Genomic DNA, 20260 nt, shown 5'->3' with positions numbered 1-20260 from the left:
TTGAGGAGGGCAACATGAAGAAGGTAGCATTGGAGAAACGACTAAGCCCTGTGGCTGTTGAAGGGAACAGCCTTCTAGGCAGAGGGAATAACAATGCGAAGGCTCTCCTTCAAGAGGTGCCTGGTATGTCTGAGGACCGGCAGGGGGGCCACTGTGGCAGCAGTGGAGGGAGGGTGTGGGGAAGGGTCTCGAGAGGCCAACGTGGGGCTGGGGAGGGTAGGAAATGCAGGCCGTGATGGAAGGCCACAGGGTCCTGCAGGGATTTCCAGGCCAAGGTACTTAAAAAATAAATAAAAGAAATCTTGTTTTGTCACACTATTGCAAGGTGAGCCTGGTGCACGTTGTGCTGGGCGCCTCCAGGAATTGGTTCATGACACTGGTTGCTGCTCTCTGGGAGCCACCGAAGACGGAGGGCTGTCTCAGGAAGTCGGTTGTGTGGCTGACCTTGCAGTAGCCAAGGGTCAGAGAGCTTGTAGTCAACCTTGCAACGAATCTGTAAATCCAGTTTTCCGGTGCTTCAGGGTTTCCCCAACTTGGACGTGCATAGAAATCACCCGTGCACACCTTATTTTTAAATGCAGGTTCTGATTCAGTGGGTCCGAGGCGCAGGCCCTGAGGCTGCCTTTCTAACAAGCTGCCCGGGGAGGAGCGGGTGCTGTGGCCCGGGGTCGGGACCTGGAGAAACAGGGCCTTAGGCTCCGCCGCAGACCTCCTGGGGCCTCCTTGCGTTCTAATTGGGCTCTTGGTCCAAACCCGGAGTCCACCGGGTCCCAGACTATCGTCCTCATTTACAAAGGAAGGACTCGGAGCTCCGGGGGCTGCGATGACCTGGGCAGAGGCCATGTGGCCCCATGACAGAGGCGTGACTTGCATGTCGTTCCCTGGCTCTTCTCCAATAGCTGCCCTGGTGGCTTTTAAGGTCTAATGCATAAAGGCGCGCTAATGAAGGCTTTTGGCTGGTGGATGTCGTGTGCGCTGGTGCACACATGCGCTCTCTCTCCTCACACACATCCACACACCGGTGGGGGAGCGAGGGGGTGCCGAAGCTCCTCTGCAGCTGCAGCTCCCAGAGGCCCGCCTTGGCAGTGGGGCATCACAGCACGCCCTGGAAGTGCTCCCCCCCCAGCTGGCCCGCACCCCGGGGGGGGACGGCTCCCTCCCACCCACTTTGCTCGCAAGCTAAACTGCGTTTCTTCCAGCTCTGAGATGAGATGGGAAGTACTCCGCTCGCCAAGGACAGCCCGGCTCTCAGAAACCGTGCACTGTGGCCCCACACCGGGCCCCAGCTTCCCGCGACCAGCAGAAATCTTGAAGCATTTCCAGCCGGACCCTGGGAGAGGTGGACCTGTTTCGGAGCCGCAGGATTCCAGGTTAGAGAAGGGTGTCCCCCACGTGCCTCCCAAACGCCGCAGCAGCTGTTCGGAGGCCCCCACCTCCCTGGGTGAGCCCTGGCGGCCTGCTCAGGCCGGGCCCTCGGGGAGGCCCTTAGCACGCACCACCCCCACGCTGAGAGCTGGGTGCAGGGACTCATGGGACTCACGCCTGCCCGGCTGCTCCCACTCAAGCTTTGCTGTGCACTTTTTATTAATGTTTAAAAAATCGTGCTGCCTCTCAGCTTTTCCTGCAGATGATGGTCAGAGAGGAGCTAACCTCCTCCATCGTCTAGAGCCCCCTGCTCCCCAGTGGGAGACACTGAGGTCCTTGGTGGCCGCGCTGCCCCCTTCCCTCTGCCCGACTGTCCAGGCTGAAGACCTCTGCCCATGTCCCGTGCATTCCCTAAAACCTTCCTGGGACCCACCGGGGTACGGGGCTGCTGGCTTTCCCCGCTCCTGGAATGCTCAGTGTCGTCACTCATCATGAGCCCTAACCCTGTGCTGTCTGGGACGTTGTGGACAACGGTGCCAGCAGCGTGGACAGTGGGATTACCCTTCACTCACACGGCGCTCAGCACTTTGTGCGAATCCTCCCCTTTACGCTCAAGAAGAACCTCATAAAATTGGTATTATTGTCCCCATTTAAAGATAAGGAAATCAAGGTATGGAGAAATTAGGGTTTGCCCAAGGTCACACAGCTGGCTCATAAGTCAGAGAATCCGGGCTGGCACAGGTGTGCTTGGACACCTGGTACCTGTTAAGTAGGTAAAGGTAGCGCCTCTTCTCCTGTTATGCGGAGACAGTAGTCAATGAGCGGTGATGAACAGCAGCACTTTAATAAACCTCCCTGGATTTCGAAAAAACTACCCTGGACATACTTCCACCTTAATATCACTACCCGTTGTCACTACCTCTAGTGCCAATACTGCTACTATTTGTCCCCCCGTTGGCATAGGTGGCTGTAGTAGTAGCTACGTTGTGTGTGTGCATTTCAGACGTCGTTGGGGGAACCACCAGTTTCTATTCTTAGTCATGGGATTGGGATAAATGCAACCTCCTCATTTACCCCCTTCCTCTGAACCTGGCGCCCAATCCTTACCAATAGAATATTCCATACTCCTGTACGGAGGGATGGATCCGAGTCCAGCCAATCAGAGACTGACATAGGAGGACAAATTTGAGATTGTGGGTACCTAGAATGGTAGGGGCCTGAGTCCACTGGGGGCCACCTTTGCCCCTAGGTAGTAAAGCCAGCCTACGAAGAAAGGCAGCACGGAAGAGGGTAAAGTGTAGAGATAAGAAACATAGACCTTTTTTTTTAAGATTTTATTTGTTTATTCATAAGACACACACAGAGAGGAAGAGGCACAGGCAGAGGGAGAAGTAGGCTTCCTGTGGGGAGCCTGATGTGGGACATGATCCCAGGACCCTGGGGTCGCACCCTGAGCCGAAGGCAGATGCTCAACCCCTGAGCCACCCAGGTGCCCCAAGTGACATAGTTTTAATGATAGATTTGAACCCCCGGATCCAGCTGGGCTTTATGCCTAGACTTTTCAGATATAAGAACAAATAAATTCTCTAATTTTGTGTAAGCTATTTTTGAGTCAGATTCATCCTCTCATAATTGAATGAGTCCGGACTCACCATTCGAAGAAACCTCCCATTAAAACGAACACTAAAATTGGAGCCCCCTGGCCCCTCTGCCTGTAAGTGGCAGTCATTTGAGCAGCAAGGGTCTGCTCTCCTTGTTATCCAGACCACTGCTATTCAATAGCATCTTCTGTGATGACTGGATTATTTCAGAAATGATTGAAGACCTGCATCGTCTGAGACAGTAGCTCTTAGCCACGTGTACTCCTGAGTGTTTGGACAGTGGCTAGTGCAATGAAGGAACTGAAATTTTAATTTTGTTTGTTTTAAACTTAAATGAGCACATGTGCTAGTGGCTATTATATGGGCAGCAAGTTCTAGACCACCTCTGCTCTATATGAATGAGTAGAGAAGCCCTAGATGACTCCGCTGCAGCAGATGGAGTGGCCAAAGAATTATAGTTTCTATCTCTGTTTTCGCTGGGTTCCCAGGTGTCCTTTGGTCTGTGTGAATCCAAAGCTCATGCTCTTCCCCCTGGAGGAGGCTCAGAGAGGGGGATGACTTGACCAAGTCTTCTAATGGCAAATGCCTCAATGGCTCTGCTTATGCAACGGCGGATGAAAGAAAACTCTCACTCTTTGACCATGGCTACCCCGCTCTGGTCTGTCTACCCAGATACCTGCTGTGAAACGGACCCCAGGAAGTCACTGTAGCTGTAACTCCTTATAGTCTAGATTGTGCCAACACTTCATGGTGAGAATAAAGAGAGAAGAAGAGACATGGCAATATTCAGATTGCTCTTGTTTGTCTTCTATGTCTTTATCTAGGTTTGCAGAAGGCGGAGGCCAACCTTACTCAACTAGAAATTCATTTAGTCATCAAGAGCTTTTGGAGGCAGGTGGACCAACTTTAAATTCTGACTCCATCACTGGACACATGTGAGACCTCCATGGAGCCATTTGTGGTCTTGGAATGATGAGTTTTTGCAACCAAAAATAACTAGGGCCATAGCATCGAGCTCATGACATCTCAGTGAGTATTAGGCGAGACAGTTCACATGAAAGATGTCGCTGAGTGCTCTGCAAATGCCCTCCACCATGCCCATTTCATATTATTACTGATATCTATGGGGTCGTGTTTTCAGTAATGAAGGGCACAAAACACGTTGGTGATTCTTTACAACTTTCCACACCAGGGCCCCTCACTAGCCTGTGACACCCTTTCCATCTGAAATTTTGCTGAAAGGCTGAACGACATTCGCCTCCACAAATCACCCAGTCTTAACTGGGGTAAAGTAAATGGAGAGCCCTGGTCAGAAAGATGAGTGTCTGCCCGGCCTAATGACGGCTCTTCACTGCTTGGCAACTTTCTTTTCATCTTTCAAAGATGTCAAGGGTTTGTGCCAGTGGGGTTTAAAAATAAATCCATGCTCTTCATTTCCCAAAGGCTGAAGCACTGAACACCTTCACGATGACATGAGGCCGCGGCTCCCCTGCAACCCGGGCGAGGAGGTTGTGCTGCCACCCGGGCTGCCTGTCTGGCTGGGCTTCAAACTACTTAAGACTGCAGTTCGGGAGGCATTTATTCCAAAAAATATTTATTGCACGCCTCCTACTTTCCAGACTTTGTGCTGGCCGCTGAGCATACAGGAAGAAAAGGGACAGCCTACAGCTGCCCTCCTGGAGTGTATAGTTCATGGTGTCGCCTGCTGGCTCACGATGGGGGCTATTTTAGTGCCCCATTTACAGGAGACTGGTCATCTGCCCCCAGTTATTTCCTTGTTAGGACAGCACCGTTGGTGCAGCCTCCAGGTAAGTATAGGTGGTTGGGAGGACATTACGTGATTCCGTGCTGAGGCATCTCTTCAGTTGTTTTTTTTTTTTTTTTTTAACTATTGGTCCTTGCTTTGAGTTTCTTTCTTTCTTTTTTTTAAGATTTTACTTATTTATTCACGAGGGACACACACACACACAGAGAGGCAGAGACCCAGGCTGAGGGAGAAGCAGGCTCCCTGCAGGGAGCCTGATGTGGGACTCGATCCTAGGACCCCAGGGTCACACCCTGAGCTGAAGGCAGATGCTCCACCACTGAGCCACCCAGGTGTCCCCATTTCTTCAGTTTTTTATTTTCATCAGGCAGAGAGAACATTCCTATGTCCACATAAAATAGTGGAAGGGCCGGAGTCGCGCACAGCGGGCACAGTTCTGCACATTAGGGGAAGGAGCCTCGCGAGGCCATATTATCACATCCTCTGCCCCGTAGGCTTGAGTGGGCTCATTTTCCCCAGACTTGTCGGTCACACTTGCTTCAACGTCAGATGCAAGTGTCCCAACCCCCAAGCTGTGGGAAGCAGATTCATGGCCATGGTGGCTTGGGAGCCGGAGTGCCCGGTTGCCGCCCGTGTCTTGGGGCCAGAGCACCGAGCCCAGGCGGGGGCAGCCCTGGGCCGAACTTGGGCAGCAGCGAGCCTCTTCCTCGGGGCGGCGGCTGCCCCCAGCAGCTTGATGAGGCCACGGTCCTGTGCATGGGCCCAGGCCCTGAAGCTTCTGTGGGGCATCCACGGTTCCCGGAGATGGACAGACGCACAGCCCTTCAGTTGGCTTGAGTTCCTCTTACCTGAGTGGCCGCTGGCTGAGTCACTGGCCCCGTGAAATCCCAGGGCCGACTACGCCCATTTATGGGGATGGTGCTGGGTGCTCCTCCACCTGCCGCGCCCAGGTGGGCAGCACACCACCTGCCACCTGCCAGGTGAGCCTGCCCCCGGCTGGGGGAGCCTGCCACCTTCCAGGTAAGCCTGCCACCTGCCAGGTGGGCGCCCGGGGGATGTACAGTGATGACGACAGACCCCAGATCAGGCCGCAAGGCCCTGAGAGAGCCAGACTGCGTGCAGGCCGTGCTGTACTGGACCTCGAAGCCCTAAACCCACACTATCTGAGGGAAGGAGCGACCATCCACCTCTTTCTTCATAAATGCCAGTCAGTTAGATGCTGGAGGCTCCGGGGCAGGGATGGGGGGCAGGGATGGAGGACGGGGAGGGGGACTGGAGCTTTAGTTAAAATAAAAAAATAAAAAACTATTGTTTTCGGCCCCTGCTTGATCCTGCAGGGACCTGCCACTCCACTACAGCTTTCGAAAGCCAGATGCCGTGGGGTAGAGCTCACCAGCTCTACGCCCTGGTTAACATCTTCTCTGACCTCACCTTCCTTCCTCTGCCTCCTCCACACGGGTTCTGCTTCTGAGCTGCTTTGATGAAAAATCCATCCCCTGCAAGTTCCCGCAAAACACCCAACCTCACAGCGCCCCGTTTCTCTATCACGTTTCCCGAAGTTTCTAGGTCGTGTTGCGCAGATATGGTTTTGCTAGTATCCTGCCGGTGGCCCTCAAACTCCCGGTCCCCTCCCATTGCTACGCAGCCCCAGACACCCCAATCACACGTACTTGCTCCCTGAATCTTCCAGAAGTCCACGTGTGAGCCCCCACGGGGATACCCATCTGGTGGCTTCCCCACGGAGCACAGGCGTTCTCTGTCACTGTTCCAGTCTTCGGAAATCCGATGGCTAGAGTCCTCTCCATTTCTGCACTCATAGAGGTCTAACAGTTTTATGCACATTGTCCTGTAATCCTTACAATCACTCAAGAAGTGGATGTTTTGTCTTCATTTTATGATGGAAACACGGACTCTGAACATGATTTGCCCACGTTCTCCCCGGGGCAGCCGTGTTGGGGACCTTTGCTCCTCACCCAGACTCTGACGCATTGCCTGCTCCCTCCGGCCTCCCCCGTGGACCAAGGCAGGTGGCGCAGAGAAACAAGGGGTTTTTGCTTAGCCAGGTGACTCTATCACCATCCTCGTCACCCCAGGGCAGTGCTGTTGAGACTTTGGGTGGGCGATTTGCTGCAGGGAACTGTCTTGGGCATTGCTGGGAGCCGGGCATCCCCGGCTCCATCCCCAAAACGCTGGTGGTGTGCTCCAGGCATGGTGGCAACCAATGAAATGTCCCTGAAATGTGTCCCTGAGGGTCCCTTTTTGGGGAAGGGTGGTTCCTACTCCATGAAGAAGACAGATGATCCCTAGGAATCCATAGGCTGATAAATCCTCCTTGCTGTACTAATCAGTTAGTTGGAAGGTGGATAGGAAGAGAGCAGCCCCTGCTAATGGTAAAACAGCATCACGAGGCAAAAGGGTCAAGAAAGAACAGAAGAGAGTAGGAAAAACAGAATATAGCCCTGATTTTGACACACAGAACCTATGGAAGACCCAGGTTACAAGGCCACTGTCACCCCTGGAATTTGGCTGCAGGTAGAGTCCAAGGTGGCAGGGAAGCAAGGCCAGGAAGTGGTGCTTTGGGAAGCAGTGTGAAGCAGCATATAGAGGTGGACAGATGACTGGAGGAGAGGGAGAAGGGTCCGGATCTGCTTTTGGCTGGGTCGCAGGCCACCATGTAGTCTTGAGTACTCCCTTTCTCACCTACAGGATAAGAGGAGAATGAGATCATGGGATGACTAAGAGTCTTCTTAGCCACGTGTCTCAGTTTGGGGGTATTTAGGGGATCAGAAATGCTGGTCATTTTGTTTACTGAGAGTTCTTAATACTTTGGTTGCTGTGTACGGTTTAGCGGGCTAACGACTTCCATACTTCTCAGTCACTTCAGCCTGAATCATCTGGATCCCTTGGGAGGAAGGAAAGTCCAGGTCCATGATTTGATTCTGTTCAGAAACCATAGCCCTCGGTCCCAGGCTCAGGGCCTGTGCTGTCCTATTTATTCCTGCTGGCAAGTCACAGGCTCCGGGTTAGGGAGATACATGATCTTAAATGTTAGCAGAGTCAGATGTGCTCAATGGAAACAGTCTGGCTAACTCACAACAGATTCTCAGCCCTCTTGGCTGTCCTCCAGAAATCATGTCTGGTCGGATTTCTGCAACAGATCTGATAGTTGCTGACTTAGAGAACGTGGAAGCTGTTTGTGAATTCATGGTGAATGGTCCTAATTCCAGACACAAATTCCCATTGACAGTGAGAGGCTAGAAATGTACAGAAAATGCATTGAAAGCTTATTTGTGAAGTGTGTGTGCATGCGTGTGTGTGTGTTTGTGAGAGAGAGAGAGAGAGAGAGAGAGAGAGGGAGAGAGAGAGAGAAGGAGGGAGGGGGACACAGAGAGAGAGGGAACCAGAGTGTGTGAAATATAGGTTGGTAGAGGCTAGATACCTTCTAAGTGGAATATTTTGTAAAAGGAAGGAATAGACTAGAATGATGAGCTCTAATGATTTTCTCAACACAGAACAGAACATAACCTCACAAGACATCACCAAAACAGCGTGCCCTTCCAGAAGGCCAGCATGTAACCTTTGATGATTGACAGAAACAGGGTGGGCAGACATAGGACATAGGAGGGGTGGTAAAATTTACCCGAGTTTACAGATCAGTTTCCTTTATTTTGTGTTCTAGAACATCAGGGAACCATTTTGGTACATGATCAAACCATTTTCTAAGGATTTTTTTTTTCCATTTTGATGCACTGATGATTTTTGTGTTTTTACTTTTCACTACATATTTCATAGAACCTGGCCCTGTCTCCGCTACCACGCACAGAGCTCTCCTGTACGAATGTGTGCATGCGTGCAAGTGGTGCAAAAGGTAATTTGTGCAGCTAGGAAAGATGGGAACCGGCTATTTTAATCTCTTTTGCAGATTTGCTACTTGTGTGCCAAGTGACAATTCTAAAACAAGAGAGGAAAAATAATATTAATATCTAATAATTGACTGGATTATAGATATAATATAGATAATTGCCTTATTGCCCGTTGGTCAGATTTCTGCTGTTAAGCTTCTCTATGGAAACCACTTTTTAGGGTGGGCAGATGCAGGGATATAGTTGAGTAGACACGTACATTGTTGCTGCTTTGAAGACTAGAGTTTGAAGAAACATCTTAATTCTCAGTATGAGGCCAGGGAAATGAAATTGCGAGAGTCAGCTCTTAGACGGGTGATGTTGAGAAGTTAATTTTGGAAAGCTAGGACTTACCTGGTTTCACTGGTAGGACATTTTTCCCCAGTTCATGTTGTATGAAGACTATGGGAGGAGCCTTTAGACATGCATTTGCTCCTTCAGAGGACAGGCGGGCGTGAGTGCTGGTAACATCTAAATGGAACTTTCTTTCAAGGTGTTAGGATAACTTCTATGGTTCAGTCGCCTGACCTATTGTACACAGAAACTCTTTAGTTGGTAAAAAAAAAAAAAAAAAAAAAAAGTCCAGTAAGTTTAAAAACAACAAATCAGGAATCTAATCGTTTGAGTGTCTTAATACTTTCTGGCTGTCTAATGTATATACCAACTGTTTCTAAATGCAGTGGCTTAGGATGACTTAGCATTTCCTGTCATAGTCGTGTGGGTTGGCTGTGACTAACAGAGGACCCTGTCCTACGCAGCGTCAACGGGATGGTTTGCTCTTGAGGTTCTCCCGTCTAAAGGCTTGAACAGGTTGACTCACTCGCACGGCAGTGGATGATGGCCATCGGCTGGGAGTTTAGCTGGGGTTGTCCCCTGGAGTACCTACACGTGGCTGGAGCTTCTCATGCTCATGGGGGTTGGGCTCCCCCAAGAAGCACCTTAAGAGCTAGCCTTCCAAGAGAGAGGAGATGCAAGTCTCCTTCTGATCTTGCACCTTAGCTCCCGGGATGCCACCTTTGATGCATTATCTTGGTCAAAAGCAAGTCAGAAAGGACAACCTAAGTTTAAGGGGAGGGGAAGTAGATCGCACTCCATCGTAGGGAACCCACAAGGTCATGCTACACAAGAACGTAGGGAATAGGCGACGTTGCTGTGGGCATCTGTGGAAAACATGATGTGTCCTAACACTTTTAACTCAATACTGAACTTGTTTTATGCATGTGAATGAAGACTTTATGTCTAGGAAATCACATTATCACTGTAAAGACCTTCTTGGGAAAAGGCTAATGATAAGAAGATGTAATCCAGCAAGATACAAATGGAATGGTGGAGCGCTCTGACCCATGCTGACTTGGGTTTGAATCCTGTCTTCACTCTCCGAAGACCTGTGGGACATTGGTCAAGTGCAGCTACGTAATTTAGGGGGCCCAGTGAAAAGCGAGTGGTTTTTCAAAACTTAGTAAAAATTTTAATGTAATGGCATCATGATGATCATTAAACCAAGCGTGGGGTCCTTTTCAGTGTAGGTCCCTTGGTGACTGCACAGGTTGCTTGCCCGTGAGGCATCCCTCAGGCTATATAACTTCTCTGAACCTCACTCATATCTTCAAATTGGGAATAATACTATCTTATAGGGTGAGTGTAAAGAAAACTTGAAGTGATTGTGATGTAACAGTATGTATTAAGCTTATCAATATGCTTTCTAAGTTTATTAAGTTCACAGAAGGTGCTTAATAAATGACTATTAAAAGTAGCAGTAGTTGAATTAAAACATAAATGAGAATTTATGTTCTCATAAATTCTGTATCTAAGTCTTTGGGGGGACTTAGATCAAGAGGTCTTTTTTTTTTTTTTTTCTTAATTTCCTGTTCAAAGAAATAAGAGCTTGGTTGCAGGCCACATGCATACCTTGAATCTATCCCTGAGTAGAAAATACATGAAATTTAGAGAAATGCTTGACACATGCTCAGTCATTCTCGTTATAATATTTGCAGTCATAAAAATGTCTGCTCTGATACTTTCCAACTTGAGTAGAATTTCTTTTCCATGGAGTACCGTAGACAAGTGAGGTTCCAGGTTTCAAATTTAGACATTTTAGTTACTTGAACCATTGAAAAGAATGTTTTATATCGAGAGCAGAAACTGTATATTCCTCTTTCATATTTAACAGCGGAAATGATTGAAGCTCAAATGTCATCTTCAAACTCCAAAAACACCTTTGGGAAGAGACAACGCTAAAGCTTTTAAGTCCTAAAGGACATTTTAAAAAGTCACAAGCTTAATGAAAACAGGACCATGCATTTTCTGAAAACAATTGCTTTGACATATTTTCCTTACCTGGAAAACTGTTGGGAAGTCATAGGTTGCAAGTGAGATAGCTGGTGTATAGGTCCCTGTTCCTAGTGAGTTATCAACATGAGGTTTCAGATGAAGTAACAGGGAATCTAATATTTTATTCAAATTTAGTTATTAGGGGTGGGAGGAGATAGACCCTATGAGGTGATTCTATTTTCTTTCCTTTCATTGAAAAGTTAATTCTCTTTGTTCCCCTCTCCTCCCTACCACCCCCGTCCTGTGATTGACAGTGTCAGATGTTTCTTTGGTGACTTTCACCCCTAATTCATAGTGGTACTGTCAAAATCTGGCCAAGAATCCATGTTATCAGTCTTCTGCCTTCTGCTCGAAGGTCCAGAGGACATATGCCTCCGTGAAGTGGATTGTGAGGATTTGGCAGGAACTTCCTACCCAGTTCATGGAGAATTGGATCCTCCTCATAAGATGCCTAACCCAGAGGCTATAGGGGCACAAACTCTGTGGCCTCTGGGTAGTTAAGGATGCACTCCACCATGCAGGGTGAGGGTCTATATGACCAACTCCATCCTTTCAGAGGTCGACTCCAGAAGATCTGAGCCAGAGCAAACCAAAGGCCATTAAAATGCTCTTGTCTTCCTCAAAAAAGATCCCTGTGTCTTTCTGTTTTATCCCAGAGCCTAGCTCTAGGTTATCCACTGAGGCTCTCCAGGACCCCAAAGTCTGTCTGCTTGGTTGGCGGCCCCTCAGTTGTGCTGCCTGCTTTCCCTGGAGCTCTGCTAGTGGTCTGTGTCCTCTCGTGCTGGCCTTGCCAGTATCCTTACACCTACAGATGTCATGCCCACCCCTACTCACCTACCTGCAGTCTTTGGGATCCCATTGACCTGACCTCAAATGCAGCACCTTGTCATCTCCCCTCAGACTGGTGACAGCTTTTTATTTCCATATACGTTGGCCAGGTGGAATCTTCCTCTAGGAGCCTGTTATGGGTGGAGCCTGTTCCCCCTCACATTGGACTCAAGTCCAAAACCCCAGGGCCTCAGAATGTGACCTTATTGGAAGACAGGGTCTTCATGGAGATAATCCAGTTAGATCGGGATCATCAGGGTGGGCTGGAATCCAGTATGACCGGTGTCCTTTAAAAAGGGGGAAATTTGGAGATAGACTAACATACAGGAAGAAGGCCATGCGTACACGTAGGTGGTCATCTACAAGCTGAGCAGAGAGGCCTGGACCAGATCCTTCTCTCACAGCCTGTAGAAGGGCCAACCCCATGAACACCTTGACTTCAGGCTTCTGGCCTCCAGAACTGTGAGATAAGGCAGTTTTGTTGCTTCGGCTCCCCTGGCCCCTGCCCCAGTGTACGGTACTTTGTCATGGCAGCCCTAGCAAACTCATAGAGGACCCCGTCCTACACAGCCCTCAAAGCCTTTTCTGGGCTCTTCTCGAGCATTCAAAGGTTCCAAGCCTGTGTGGTGGCAGTCACTCTCTCTGCCAGGGAGCATGTTGACATGCGTGTGGTAAGGTCTGTTTTCTGTGTCCACAGCACAGAAACGTGTTCGGCCCGTGCCTTGCAGGTCTCTTGAAACCCGCATCTCTGAAAGGGCTCCTGGACTGATGTCCACATCTCTAGTTGTCTGTCCCACTTGATCCTTTCTCTGAGGACATAGTATTCAGGCCTTGTCTCCAGGCCATCTTTCCCTCTCTTCACTGTCTGCCTCCTAACTGGAGTGAATGAAAGCAAGTCGCCCTCGATTCCCCTTCAGAGAGGACCATTGCCAGTGTCTGGCTCGGTTGCTTCATCAAGGAGGGTGACAGTGAGGCCAGTCATGCCATCAGGGCCACAAATCAAACGTGGCCGATTCGTTGCAGTCATATACAATATTGTTTCCCCTGCCCTCCCTACGAGCAAGTGGTCAGAGCCGTAATTAGTTGTGATGGCAGGTGGCAGGTCTACATCACATCTTGACGTTGGCTTTTAGCTATTTTTTTCTTTATAGCTGCCAGTGTGCTCAGTCAAATACCTGTCTGTCATCACAATCAGACAGGTCTTAATGTCTCTGCATTACAGAGGAGGACCTCGGCTCCCTTCCAGCCCGTTTATTATGGTCCCAGCGTAGCATTTTATCACACATTCCTTACGCATAGCCTCCTCTCCACCACCACGGAAATCTTCCAAGTTGGCAGCTTTAGTGTCTACTGCCATTAATCTTCACTAGGCTGGGATCACGGGGCAAAGGATGATTTATTGCAATTACCTGTTATAGTGCAGAGCTCAGGTGAGCTGGGCTCACACACATTTACTGGGCTCCCTTCCATTCTCCCATAGCCAAGGAGTAAAACGTGTTTGCTTTGTTTCTATGTATGTATATCTTCTTGCATTTAGCCCATCAAATGTTACTTAATTAACAGAGAGGTGGAAAAATAGATTTAGATGGTATTAGGGTTACGTGTAGACGTGGTGAAGCCTGGCTGTTCGAAGCCAGAATGACACTGACATTTGACAGTCCATTTAATTTCTTTGTTGTGTCTGCATTTTAAGAAACATCCAAAGGAAATTCGAAATTGCACTTACCTGCCACTTTCTGCACCATCTGTTCCAGGTGATTAAAACCAATCTGCATATAGTGTGTTTCATTTTCAATTTCTCGCTCCCTGGGAAGGCATGGGGCAGTGCATGAAGTGGATAATGTGTGCTTGGGTCCCTCTAGTAAGGAGAAACGTCGGAGTGGAGGTGGACTAAATAGCGAGAAGAAAGTTCCATGATAAGCTCTTTATGGCAGAAAAAAGTGTGTTCCTAAGAGCAGTCCATTGTTTTCCCATTACCAGCTCTGATGGCAGCTTCCTGTCTATTCAAAGTTAAAGAGCTCCAATACTCTCGTGTCCCGGCCTAGTGGAAAAGGGACAATTTTCTGGAAGGATCAATGGAATTAAAAAACATTTTTGCTATTGTATCTGGGCTCTGATTCGTTGGCAAGTTGGAGGTGGTCACACTCTTTGGTGACCCTATTACGGACAATAAATCATGTGTCTCCTACTGGAGTTGGGAGGAGTGGGATAAATGATCTCTTCCCCCCGCCCCCAACATCTGATGAGGCCAGCTGCCAGGTTGTAAGCACCCTACACAGGGGCCCAGGTGGCCAGGAGCTGGGGGTGGCCTCTGGTCCACAGCTGGGAAGGAGCTGGGGTGGCCTCTAGCCCACACCCATGAGCTGTAGAATCCCACCAGCAACATGAACTTGGAAGTGGCTCTTGTCCAGTGGAGCTTTGGGACGTGCCCTGTGCATGGAGCTGGGACAGGCCCTGAGCCCGGACACCCAGCCAGCCACCCCAGGCCCGATTCCCAGGGATGGCAAGGTAGGGCGAGCTCTTGGCTTCAGCCCTTAGAGCTAGAGCAGTTTCCTACAGAGGCACCCATCACTGATGGTGCAGGAACCTCACACACAGGAATCACTCTGGCTGCTGCTGTGCAAGGGATTTGGGGAAGGGACATTGGTTTTGCAATCCCATAAGAAGTTCCAACCAAGACCAATAAGGAGGTTAGGATAAAAAAAGGTTTAACAGGGACACCTGGGTGGCTCAGTGGTTGAGCATCTGCCTTTGGCTCCAGGTGTGGTCCTGGGGTCCTGGGATTGAGTCCCGTACTGGGCTCCCTGCATGGAGCCTGCCTCTCCCACTGCTTGTTTCTCTGCCTCTCTCTGGGTCTCTCATGGATAAATAAATCTTAAAAAAAAAAAAAGGAGGGGGTCTAACAAACCTGATGGTGCAGATGCCAATCAGAGTAGCCGGTTCACCCAGCAGGCTGCTGGAGGCATGTGGGGCCTGGTGGTTCCCTGGAAGGGGTGGTGGGGTCAAGGCCATGGGGTCGGGGCCACCGGTGGGGACCCTGGGGCCAGGTGGTTTGCCTGAAGAGGCAGTGGGGCCAAGGCTGTGGGGTTGGGGCTGTGGGGTCAGGGCTGTGAGACTGGATAGTTCGCGGGAAGGGGCAGTGGAGTCAAGGCCGAGGGGTCGGGGCCACGGGGTGGAAGTTAGGGCTGCGGGGTCCAGGTTGTGGGGCTGGGTGGTTTGCGGGAAGGGGTGGCAGGGTCGGGGCCGCGGGGTCGGGTTCGCGGGGTCAGGGCTCCAGGAAGGGGCCATGGGAAGGGGCAGTGGGGTCAAGGCCGCAGGGTCAGGGCTGGGGGTTGGGGCCACGGGATCAGGGCCGAGGGGTTGGGCCGTGGGTTTAGGGCCGCAGGGTCAAGGCTGGGGGTCGGGGCCGCGGGTGTAGGGCCGCGGGGCTGGGCGGTTCGCGGGAAGTAGCCGCGCCGTTGAGCCGCGGGGTTAGGGCCGGGGTCGGGGCTGCGGGTTTAGGGCCGCGGGGCCAGGGGGTTCGTGGGAAGGGGCCTCGGGGTTGGGCCGCGGGGTTGGGCTGTGGGTTTAGGGCCGCGGGGTCAGGGCCGGGGTTTGGGGCCGCGGGTTTGGGGCCGCGGGGCTGGGCGGTTCGTGGGAAGGGGCTGTGGGGTCGGGCCGCGGGTTTAGGGCCCCGGGTTTAGGGCGCGGGGTCAGGGCCGGGGTCGGGATGCGGGGCAGAGCGGTTGGCGGGAAGGGGCGGCGGGCACGTGGGTCGGGGTCTCGGGGGCAGGTCAGAGCCCCGAGGGGCGCCGGGGCTGGGGGGCAGGGGTCCCGGCCGCGGCCAGAGCAGGGGGCGGCGGTGCGGGGCGGGGACCCGGCAGGACGCGGCGTGGCCGAGGCTCCCGGGCCGCAGGCACCTTCCCTGCAGCGGCTCAGGCCCCGAGGGTCCCTGCAGCCCCGGAAGCTCGAGCAGAGCCCGGGCGGCTGGCGGGGGACGGGGGACGGGGGGCGGGGGGGGTGACCTGAGGTCGGGCTGCGCGTGACCCCGCGGCCCGGCAGCCGCTCTCGGTGGCGGGAAAGCGGGAGATGGAGAGCTGCGGGCCGGTTCCTTTCCTGAGTCCGGCGGCCGCGGGCTCGGCACAGGCCGATGGAGGCGCAGCTCGGGCCTGACAGGCCTCCGCCGACTCCCCCTGAGTTACAGGAGGTGAACCAGGCCCTGGAAGCACCGGTGTGTTCTTAGTCTTCTTTTTCTTTCTTTACCTTTTTTTTTTTTTTGTAAAAAAACCAAACCAGGCCAGGCTCTGGGATCACTTCCTAGGTTAGCAGGGCCCGGCCCACTTTCCTTCCTGTGAAAGGGGAGACTTAAAAAAAACTAACGGGGGACAAGCCTCCTCTACCCTCCAGCCTGGGCCTCTCCCCCCACGGAAGCCCGGAGATGCAACGTGTTTGCAAGGATTTGAGGGACTTCATGTCCCCAGGGCAGCGACTGGTTTTCCGTTTGAGTGTGGACCAGATAGTGCAAGGGCCACGCTCTAGGGACATGAATCCACAGGGAGCTGGGGTGGGGGGTGGGGGAGGCCCCTGTGCCCCCGGAGCAAGATACATGCGGGCTGACCTGGGACCCCTTCCCAAATGTCTGCTGGTCCCCAGACCTCCCAGCCTTTGGCTCCTGAATAGCCAAGGGCCAGCCCCTGGGGCAGGACCCACCTTTCTTAGAATCCACCACCAGCTGGTGCACTGTCACCCCCATCTCACTGGACCCCGTCTCGGTGTCCTCCAGCTTGCCACCCTCAGCTCCAGGACTCCCTGGCTCTGGCCAGCTGCCCTGGGTTCCCCACGCTCCGAGTCTGCGGCTCAATCCCTGACCTTGCATCACTCTTGTTGCGCACGGGCCACACCTGGGCCACAGCCCCATGAGGATCTGCCTTCTCCCCCCCCCCACTGTCGGGGCGCCTGGGCTTTTCACTCCCAGCATGCTGCACCACTCGATATTTTAAGCTGCTCCTGATGCACCCCATACCGACTGAACTGACACATCTCTGTCATGCCCTTCCCTGAGCACACCTGCCACGTGGCTCACGGGCTCTGGAGGCAGGCTGCTGGGTTCAAACGCCCACCTCCCTTAGGCAAGTCACTGGACCCCGCTAAGCCACACATCCCATGGTTGACATGGAACTGTCTCCAAGTTGTAACTTTTTTCCTTGAGGTGGGAATCAGTAATCCCTAAGTCACAGGGTTGTTATAGGATTATGATATTATATATATATATATATATATATATATATATATATATATATATATATAATGTGTCACACGCTGACTGGTCCCATAGGAAGCCTTCTTAGAAACTGGCCTGGGCATCTGTGATTTAATACTATTCCTTTACCACTCATGTTTCTTTTATTTTTTAAAAAAGATTCCATTTATTCATTTCAGAGAGGGAGCATGAGTGGTGGGGAGGGGCAGAGAGAGGGGGGCAAGCAGACTCCCCGCTGAACAGGGAGCCCAACGTGGGTCTCTATCCAAGGACCCTGGGGGTCATAATCTGAGCTGAAGGCAGATGCTTAACCAGCTGAGCCACCCAGGGGCCCCTGATATTTCTTTTAATATTAGATTATTTTATCCTTTTTACGAGGTAAGCACCTGGTTATGAGGTAAGTACCATTATTCTCTTTCTTGCACAGGAGAGGTTCAGTGGCTTGCCGGAGCTCAGACGTCTATTGAGGGAGGTTTGACGATAGATCTGAATCCAGAACCTCCCTCCAGGTTCTCTTAAAACAATGCATGATTTGCTCTCTCTTCATCTTTATTTTGGCCAAGAGCTGATAAAGTATTTATACCTCACATGGTTTACCCAAACAAAGGGACAAGAAGAGAGTTGGGAAGTCAACACAGGTGTCATTAGGCGGATTATCTGCTGTTGGCAGCGATTCTCCCAGACGTCAACAAAACAGGCTCTGCAACAGAGCGCATGCTGGTAGTAAACCCGAAACCAGACCATGCCTTGGAAGATCAAGAATCGAGGCTCATGGAAGGGAGCCATAGTTTCATGAATCCAACAGATGGATAAATAATAATTGAGATTTAGATTTAGGATCTCTTTAATACCTGTATTGGTTCAAGTGGAAATGTTTAACACTTCAGCCAGTTGGAGCAACCGTACCATAAAGATCCCATCTATTCTGAAAACCTATCCCCGTACCCCCCATGTCCTTCTTCTCACCTTTGGGCCAAAGGTGATGTTACACTTTCACCTGAGGGGGCGCCCACTATGTTTCGTGTCTTCCACATACCTTCTTGGTAATTTGAGGTAAAGAAAGAAAACTCAGCGTATTTTTCTTAGATCACATCTGAAGTTTGTTCGAGGGGTATGATGACATCCGTGGCTTGTCCTCCTGTGCGCTGTAGTGCAATGGGCATCGGCAGGTTCCCTTGGGTAAGCTGCCCTTGACCTCAGTTTTGTCATAGAAAACGTGAGGAACTCCCGAATTCAGAATCTCTTTCCTTTCTAGACTGTGCTGGGGCCACAGCAGGAACGTGCCAGCTAACAAAGAACGAAGGGATCCCAGAAGTAAACTGTGCAGAGAGTCTTTCCGAACCAAGAGATCGACATTCCCAGTTTATGAAAAGTTGCTGCCAAAGCAGAAGATTTAGATCACATGTGGGGCCTGCGAACCAGAGGCATATAGGTCTTACTTGATCGTATTTGTTTGGCCTACAGATAGTTTTAAAAATAATTTGAGGGCCACCTGGGTGGCTCAGTCAGCAAAGCATCTGACTTTGGGTTTCCCCTCAGATCTTGATGTCAGAGTCTTGAAATGGGGCCCAAGTTGGGCTCCAGCTTGAAGATTTTCTCCCTCTGCCTCTCCCCACAATTGCATGCACTTGCACTCTCTGTCTCTGTCTCTCCCTCACACACACAAATAAGTAAATAAATAAATAAGTAAATAAATCTTTAAAATATTTTGAATTTCATTGCTGATATTTGTAAATCAGATTTATATGAAAAATAGGAGATTCTGGTGTTGGGTGGGCCTACATTTCCATGGACAGTAATTAGTTGGGCTGAGTAACTGCCCTTTAGGCAGTGGCAGGCTCCCAGTTCCACCCAGTCTTATCGTCCCCTACTTCTCGGGATTAGTGCACTTGCTACTATCTTGACACTCTATTGCTTCGTTATACTATACTGTTTTTTCTTATACTATATGATTTTTCCTGTACTCATCTCATATGCATCACTGTGGACCTCATTTGTGACCTCTGCACTAGACAAATACTAAATAGCTATCATTCAGAAGTGTGGAGTCCACATATCCAGCCTAGGAGAAGACCTACTTGATGAGGAGGGTTACTTACTTGCTCTACCCAATGTGGGTTCCAGAAAAATGATGGCAAAGGCCATTTTGGTTCGATCCAGTTGAGGTATCTCTCCTAAACACTTGAAAGGATTCTTTTAATTTAGGAATTTATAAGGACAGCAGTATGTGTGAGTGGAAAATACCAAACGTGGTATGTTGAATGTACTTTTTGAGTATCTGAATATTTATCTATAATACCTACCATTGCTCTGGGCCTTACATTGTACTGAGCATGTCACATCGGTTATCTCATTAATTTCTCGTGATGTCCCTGTGGTAATGCTCTGATAACTGATAATATGAATATCAGATAGAACTCAATATTAGCCAATATTTTACAGATGAAGAGACCAAGGAACTGAGAGAGTTAGTGGTTGTCCACGTGGCTCAACGGGCAAGTCCCAGAGCCAGGGACTCCAGACCAGCAGTTGGATTCAGAGTCTACTTTCTCTCTCTCTCTCTCTCTCTCTCTCTATATATATATATATATATATATATATATATTTTTTTTTTTTTAAGATTTTATTTATTTAGGATTGCCTGGGAGACTCAGTGGTTGAGTGTCCACCTTTGGCCCAGGGCTTGACTCTGGAGTCCCGGGATCAATTCCCACATCGGGCTCCCCACAGGGAGCCTGCTTCTCCCTCTGCCTGTGTCTCTGCCTCGCTCTGTGTGTCTCTCATGAGTAAATAAATAAAATATTAAAAATAGATTTTATCTATTTGAGATATAGAGAGAACATGATGGGGAGTGGGGGGCAGTGGCATAGAGTCAAGAGGGAGAGGGAGATGTGGGGCTCCATTCCAGCCCCTGGATCATGACCTGAGCTGAAGGCCGATGTTTCACCGACTGGGCTCCCAAGCATCCCATAGAGCCCACTTTCTCCATCTGCACCTCCCTGTCGTCCTGTCTACCCGGGAGGAGGAATCAGTAGTGGCTTGAAAGCACTCCAGGAAGTCTCCTCAGGTGGGGGATTGGTGAAGGGTGACCTGAGTATAAGTCTATACCTACCAGAGGTGAAAACTATCAATCCACTTGCCTTCCCTGGAAAATCAGATCACGCCTGAGCCCTGAGGGTTCTGGCAGTGATTCTCCAGCTGCTTTGTGCATCACTGTCTCCTGGGGAAG

General features: G+C 50.6%; 1 protein-coding gene across 3 annotated transcripts; it reads left to right on the top strand.

The window, feature by feature from the left end:
- Positions 1-460: 460 nt before the first annotated feature.
- On the top strand, positions 461-18673 carry LOC129495647 (translation initiation factor IF-2-like). Of its 3 annotated transcripts, none has more exons than XM_055303290.1 (2): positions 461-1370; positions 18287-18673. In XM_055303290.1, exons 1-2 carry the CDS (start codon positions 925-927, stop codon positions 18426-18428), a joined length of 588 nt encoding a protein of 195 aa, XP_055159265.1. In that variant the 5' UTR covers positions 461-924; the 3' UTR covers positions 18429-18673. The 3 variants fall into 3 exon arrangements, 2 of the variants coding, with proteins under 2 accessions (XP_055159265.1, XP_055159266.1); XM_055303291.1 differs by lacking the exon at positions 18287-18673 and adding an exon at positions 3791-4252; XR_008661579.1 differs by lacking the exon at positions 461-1370 and adding an exon at positions 17325-18210.
- Positions 18674-20260: the final 1587 nt, after the last annotated feature.

The sequence above is a fragment of the Nyctereutes procyonoides genome, unplaced genomic scaffold, assembly GCF_905146905.1.
Source record: "Nyctereutes procyonoides isolate TBG_1078 unplaced genomic scaffold, NYPRO_anot_genome, whole genome shotgun sequence".
NCBI classification, from domain to species: Eukaryota; Metazoa; Chordata; class Mammalia; order Carnivora; family Canidae; genus Nyctereutes; species Nyctereutes procyonoides.
Note: the sequence above shows the minus strand (reverse complement) of the source record. Positions and strands in the feature narration are given on the sequence as shown.